Source organism: Nothoprocta perdicaria, unplaced genomic scaffold, assembly GCF_003342845.1.
Source record: "Nothoprocta perdicaria isolate Ctin4 unplaced genomic scaffold, notPer1 scaffold_3, whole genome shotgun sequence".
NCBI lineage: Eukaryota > Metazoa > Chordata > Aves > Tinamiformes > Tinamidae > Nothoprocta > Nothoprocta perdicaria.
The window spans coordinates 828,167-835,068 of NW_020455532.1; the positions used below are offsets into that span (position 1 = coordinate 828,167).

Genomic DNA, 6,902 nt, shown 5'->3' on the forward strand with positions numbered 1-6,902 from the left:
GTCCCGGCGCCGCCTCGGCCCCCGGGCCCGTCCCCGGCCCGGCGGTGCCGACACAGCCCCTTCCCCAGCCTGGCGAGCGCTTCCAGCTCCCGCCTTCCTTCTCCTCCATTTTCCCCGATTTTTTTCTGTGCAAAAATAGTATTTTTTCCCCCAAAGTAACTTCACTGCCCGCAGCCCGGGGCTGCAGGGGGGTATTTGTGCACCCGGACCCCCCCACAGCTCCCAACGCCCCCATCCCTGCCCTGCAGCACGAGCTGGTGCAAAGGATTCCCCCAGATTGGACCAAGTTGGCCTGTCCCAGGTCCGGTTGCCCCATCCCGGTCCCGGTTGTCCCGGTTGCCCCGTCCCGGTGCCGGGGTGGCGGCCGTCCCCTCGCCCCGCCGCGCGGGCGGCCCTTGGCCCCACAGGGCCCCGTGCGGCGGAGCGGCGGCTCCCGCGGCGCTTTGGCGTGCGTCCCCCGCATTGTGCGGGCCCGGGTCATCGAGGAAACCTCGCGCGGGAAGCCCGGCCCCCTTCCCCCCATTGTGAGCGGCCCGGCCGCGGCCGCTCCGAGCCCCGGGCCCTAAAAATAGCCCTTTGTCAGGCCGTGGCTGCGGCACCTTCGCGCCCGCATTGACGTGGGCGGAGGGGAAGGGCTGCAGATGCCCCCTGGGAGCCGCTCCGGGGACGCGCTGCTGATAACGGCGCCTGATAACGGCGCTTGGTGGGGGGGATGCATCCCACTGCACCCCCCCGGCTCCCCCAGACCCGGCATTCCCGGGATCTGGATGGGATTGGCCCCAGAGTGGCACTGGGGCTGCTCCTGGTCCCCCCATGGAGGGGAGGTGACCCTGGTGGCCGTCCCGTGGTGGAGGTGGCTGTCCCCGGGGTCCCTTCTCTCCGGAGGTGGCCGTCCCCGGGGTCCCCTCCCGCCCCAGCTGCGGAACACGCTTCCATTTCCCATGAGCTGCCGCAGGTCGGGACTAAAATAACCGCGGGGCCCAGATGCCTTTTCTGGCGCGGGCGGCGGGGCCGCGCGGGCGGGAGCTGCCCGCAGCGCCGCGCTGATTGCCCCGCCGCTTTTTCCTCTTTCTCCCTTAATTTACGGAGTGCTAATTCCAAATATTACAACTTCCCCTCCGCGCCGCTGGTTACGCAGGCGGCCCCCGGCCGGGCATTGTCTTATTGTTTGCGGAGGGAAGCTCCGGCGGGAGATTAACCCGGCGCTCACCCCGCGCGCGGCCGCACACCCTGTCCCTGCCAGCACGGCCGGGCCCCGCTGCGGGTCTGGGGTGATGCCCGTGTCCCTCGGCACGTGGCAGGACCCCCCGTGTCCCTCAGCACGTGGCGGGACCCCCCGTGTCCCTCGGCACGTGGCGGGACCCCCCGTGTCCCTCGGCACGTGGCAGGACCCCCCGTGTCTCTCGGCACGTGGCGGGACCCCCCGTGTCCCTCGGCACGTGGCGGGACCCCCCGGCTCCGGGCAGGACGGTGGTGGCTGCTGGGCTGGGATAGAGGTGCCCGCTTTGGGGGGTCCTGGTCCCCACCAGCCCCTTCCTGCGCTGGGACTGGGCAGGGCTCTGGAAATACTGCGCTCTGGCTCTGCAAGGGGGCCCAGGGCAGGCAGGGAGGCAGGGACTRCTCTTGTCACAGACCATGGGGTCTGTAACCTCAACCCATGGGTGCCCRTCATCCCAGCTCATGGGTGCRCATCACACCAACCCATGGGTGCCCTTAACCTCAACCCATGGGTGCCCATCACATCCCAACCTATAGGTGTCCATCACACCAACCCATGGGTGCCCTTAACCTCAACCCATGGGTGCCCATTACAYCAACCCAAGGGTTCCCATCACATGCCAACCCATGGATGCCCATCACATCCCAACCCATGGGTGCCCATCACACCAACCCATGGGGTGTCTGTCACATCCCAACCCATAGGTGCCCATCATACCAACCCATGGGTGCCCGTCATACCCAAACTCACAATGTCCATCACCCAAACACACAGTGTCCCTTACACTGACCCACAGATACCCTAACACCCCAGTTTATGGTGTAYCCATCACATCCCATTTGTGGTGCACCCATCACCCCAACCCACAGGGTGCCCATCACCCTGACTCATGGGTGCCCATTGCAGTGACCACGGGTGCCTATCACACACCAGTTCACGACGTGCCCATCACATTGACATGAGGGCTGCAGCAGCGACGCTTCCCCGGGCCCTGAGCGCCCCGGCTTCGCTCCGGGGAAGATGCGGGACACATTGGGGTCCTCAGCGCGGCCCCGTGCTCAGGGGCAGCACCCCGAGGTGCCACCCAAGGCACCCAGCGGGTGCCAAGGGCTCCATCCGCCGCAGCCGCAGGCTCCGTCCTCCCACGTGGCACCCGCCCGGCCCCACAAGGTTAAACTCGTCGAGAGGCCGAAATATTTGGGAGGGGAATGGAGAAGGGAAAGAGGGGGGAGAAATTAAATTTAAAAAAAAAAAAAAGGAATAAAAAAAAAAGAAGCATTTCTATAAAAAGAAGGTTTAAAAACACAAGTTGGAGCGTAGCGGCCAGGCGGGGAGCGCAGCTGCGGTTCTGGTTCCAGTTCCCAGGTGATGTCAGGCCTGGAGCGCCTCCAGCCCCGGCCCCTCGGAGACGGTCTTGCTGGGTTCAGCACTGAGTGTTTTTCCTTCCTGAGACTCGGGGACACCTTCCTGTCTCAGAGAGAGCAGCCAAGAGCCGTTCCAAGGGTGTCCGCGCGCAGGAAAGGGAGAGGATGGGAGGGGAGCCGGGGCCGCGGCTGGTGGGACCCCCGCAGACCCCCCGGCAGGGCCAAGGGGCGCCGGGCTCCCATGGACCGCCTGCTCCCGGGCCGCTGAGTCACATGCCCTGCCGGGAAGGGCTGGAATGCACCGGGAGCCGGGACGTGCTGGGGTACACGGCACCGGGATGCGCTGGGATGCACTGGGAGACACGGCCCCGGCACTGGGATGCAGTGGGATATACTGGGACACGTCGCCCAGGCACCGGGATGCACTGGGACACATGACCCTGGCACTGGGATGTGCTGGGATGCACTGGGACACACGGCCCCAGCACTGGGATGCAGTGGGACCCATGGCCCTGGCAAGGGGATGTGCCAAGACATGTGTATGCAGCACTGGGACACATGAGGATCCCCACTCTGGCACTGGGACACGCTTGGATCCAATGCCTGGCACCTGGACATTCTGGGATACACTGAGACACACGGCCATGGCACTGGGACATGCTGGGACACACTGCTCCAGCACCGGGATGTGCTGGGATCCACTGGGACACACAGTGCTGACACTGGGACATGCGGGGATCCACGACCCCAGCACTAGGAGATGCTGGGACACACTGGGACCTGCCTGGGACAGACCAGGAATGTTCCCAGCACTGGGAGACGCCGGGACCGTCATGCTCAGCAATGGGACGAGCCAGGGACAACAGGCAGGAACTGGGCAGAGATGTCGGCATGTGCCGGGACCCACGGTCCCAGCGCCGGGACAAGCTCTGTCCTGCATCCCTAGCACCGGGATGAGGCGGGATGTGCCGGGGGCAGCAGGAGCGGAGGCAGGAGCCGCGGGCGCTTCCCGGAGCCAGCTCCGCGCCCCGGCCGCAAGGGAAACSGGCGCCCTTTCATGTGCCCCCTGCCCGCCGCCGCCGCCCCCCAAGGCTCCCCGGCGGGGATTGGGTGTCCTGGGATGTTTGGAGAATCTCACGGCTGTTTGCGGGGGCCTGGGCCGCATTAGGCACGCTGAGAACAGAGCTCTCCCACCCAGGCGGCTGCGCGGCGGGACTCGCTCGCAGCTGCGCGCGCTGGCAGCTCCATAAATCAGCCCGGGGGGAAGGGAGGCCGGCAGGGCGCTGGGGGGCTGCGGCCCCCGCTGCCCGGGGAAGAGGGGTGCCAGGTCCCTGGGGTGCCCGTGGGGATGGAGAAGGGCCCGTGGGCACCCCGGGCCCGGCTGTGTCCCCGAGGCCGGCGCCGTTCCCAGGCCGGGTTCCCCGCGGCCGGAGCGCCGCGTCCCCGGCTGACCCCGCGCCGGCAGCTCTGGCAGCGGCGGGATGGTGCAGAGCCAGGACACGGACCCATGGGGAGTGGGAACCRGCCCCTCCTGCAGCTGGACGTCTCCGTGGAGCTGCTGGCCCTTCCCGGTGYGGAGCTGAGGCTGGAACATGTGCTGGGAGCGCGCTCTGCCTGGGATCCCGTGTGGATGCTGCCCGGCGCCCTCCTGCTCCAGAGCACTGTGCAGATCCCACCCTGGCACCTCCCTGTGTCAGCATCCTGCTTGGAGCCACCTTGGTGCCTTCCTGCTCTGGTACTCCATGTGGATCCCACCTGCTCCTGCATGGATCCCGCCTCAACACCCTCCTGCTCCTGCATGGATCCTGCCTTGACACCCTCCTGCATCCTGCATGGATCCTACCTTGACACCCTCCTGCATGGATCCTACCTTGACACCCTCCCGCTCCTGCATGGATCCTGCCTTGACACCCTCCTGCATCCTGCATGGATCCTACCTTGACACCCTCCCGCTCCTGCATCCTGCACGGATCCCCCCTCAACACCCTCCCGCTCCTGCATCCTGCATGGATCCCACCTCGACACCCTCCCGCTCCAGCACGGATTCTCCCTCGACACCTCCTGCTCCGGGGCCCGTGTGGGCTCAGCAGGCACCAGCCCATCAGAAAAATAGGGTTTATTTTCGGGGCGGCTGCGCACGAGCCAGCAGCGCCCACGGGGCCGCGGCGCCTTCTCTCCCCGGAGCTCCATCGACGCCGGCCGCAAACGGCTCCTTCCCGGCGCAGCCCCTGGCGGGGGTCCCAGCGCCCCTGTCCCGGAGGGCAGCGCCCCGGCCGGACGCCTGGGCCCCGGCGCCGGGCTCGGTGCCGATGTCGGTGCGGTGCCAGCCCGCGGCGCCCGGCTCCGCTGCGCTGGGCGCTCCCTCCGTGCCCGGCGCGGCGTGCGGAGTGCCGCGCCGGCTCCGGCTGTGCCGCTGTGTCAGGCGGGGGGTCCCGCGCCCGTCTCACCTCCGCGACACGCGCAGGGGCGTCACCCCGCGCACCTTGAGGCAGCCGCCGCCGAGCTCCCGCCGGCCGCCCTGCGGAGAGAGGAGGGCAGAGCTGCAGGCGCCAGCCTGGCCACGCAGCCCCGGCCCTGGGGGTGCCAAGGCTCTGCCCTGCGCCTCCCAGGCTCGGTGGGGTGGATGCAGGGGTGGATGCAGGGGTGGATGGACGGTGTTTGCCCCAGCCACAGAGGCAGGTGCTGTGGAAGGAGCCAGGGACAAGCAGGAGCTGGTGGCCCCTGTCACCCTGCAGGGACCCTGTCCCTGCTCTGCCCCTCGCAGTGGGGCCTRTGTGGCTCCGTTGGGAGCCCCCGGGCTGGATCCAGCGCGGTGCCACATCCCCATGGATGGCGCTTCCCGCTGCCTCCTGAGGGATGGGGCACCACAGGGATGAGCACAGCCCAGCATGGCCCAGCACAGCCCCACATAACCCAGTGCTTCCCAGCATAACTCAGCCCAGCAGTGCCTGGCAGAGCCCAGCATGGCCCAGTGTGCCCCAGTAAGAGCTTCCACTGTCCAGTGACACCCTGCACAGCTCAGCCCAGYACCACCCAGCACTGCCCAGCCCAGTAAAACCCAGTATAGCCCAAGACACAGGGGTCCTGCGCAGCTCCTTGCAGCTCCCGACGGCCTTGGTGCTGTGCAGAGCCCTGGGATGGGGTGCGCTGGGGCGGGCGGCCCCCCRGCACCGGCAGGGGATGCCGGTGGGTGGCTCCGGGGACTGGCAGGACACCGGGCCGGTGCCGGCTGTCTGCGTCCCGCACGGCGCCCTGCGCTGGATCCCACCGCGGGGTCGCCCAGCCTCTCACCCCGCTCTGACCAGCAAGGTCCAGTGCGCCCTGCGCAAGGCCGGGGCTGCAGCAGGACAGAGCAGCCCGAGGGCCTTTAGAAATGGGGAGGCAGAAAGCGAAAGCTGGAGGGCTGGACGTGCAGGGTGGCACGGAGTAAGAGGCCAGCGGGGTCTGGTAGGAACAGCGCAACGGAGGGGACCGAGGAAGACGAGTGGCCATGGGCACGAGGCTGCAACAAGGAGCTGCTGGGAGCTGTGCGCTCCCGTGTGCAGGACCGCGGGGGCTGTGCCGGAGTGCCGGGCAGGACACAGCAGCACCAGGACCTGCCACCCCCCTGCACCTCTGCAAAGCAGGAGCTTCCCACAGCAYAGGCACATTCCCACCCACCCGGAGCTGCAGCAGGAGGCAGGGTCAGCCCGGGAGCCCGGCTCCCTCCCCGGCCGGCAGCCGTGGGCGTGCGGCTCCRGCGGGACCAGCCGGGAGCGGCCGGAGCCTCCACAGGGGCTGCGGCCGGGGGTGCCGGCCCCACTCACCCCTTTGCGCTGGTTGCTGAGGCAGAAGGTGCAGATGCTGCGGGGCTGCTTGCYGTCGCGGTCGCCCTTGGCGCCGTAGATGGCACTGAAGCAGGGCTGCCCGTCCTCGCCGCCCTCGCCCAGCAGCAGCACGTTGGCCAGGTGCGAGATGTAGCTGGAGGCGAGGCGCAGAGTCTCGATCTTGGAGAGCTTGCGGTCCACGGGCTCGGTGGGGATGAGGGTGCGCAGSGCCGTGAAGGCCGTGTTGACGCTCTGCGTGCGGTCGCGCTCGCGCGCGTTGGCCGCCTGCCGCTGCTTCACCACGAGCAGCGGCCCCGGCTTGCGGGGCGGCTTGCGGCGCGGCTCGGCGCCCTCGCAGCAGCCCAGCGACTGCTCCGACGCGTCGCTCTCGCTGCGGTTCTCCTCGTCCTCCGAGAGCAGGCCCAGGTCGGGGTAGAGCACGCGGGCGGCCACGGGGCGCAGCATGGTGAAGGCCATGGCATGCGGCGAGCCCGGCTCGCCCCCGGCTCGCCC

General features: G+C 68.5%; 1 protein-coding gene across 1 annotated transcript; it reads right to left on the reverse strand.

Annotated features, from left to right (window-relative positions):
• Positions 1–5,026: 5,026 nt before the first annotated feature.
• On the reverse strand, positions 5,027–6,874 carry TCF15 (transcription factor 15). Its single transcript, XM_026042179.1, has 2 exons — positions 6,390–6,874; positions 5,027–5,101 (listed from the first exon to the last, which is right to left on the reverse strand). The coding sequence occupies exons 1-2, from the start codon at positions 6,864–6,866 to the stop codon at positions 5,027–5,029; spliced, it is 552 nt and encodes a 183-aa protein (XP_025897964.1). The 5' UTR covers positions 6,867–6,874.
• Between the last annotated feature and the right edge of the window lie 28 nt (positions 6,875–6,902).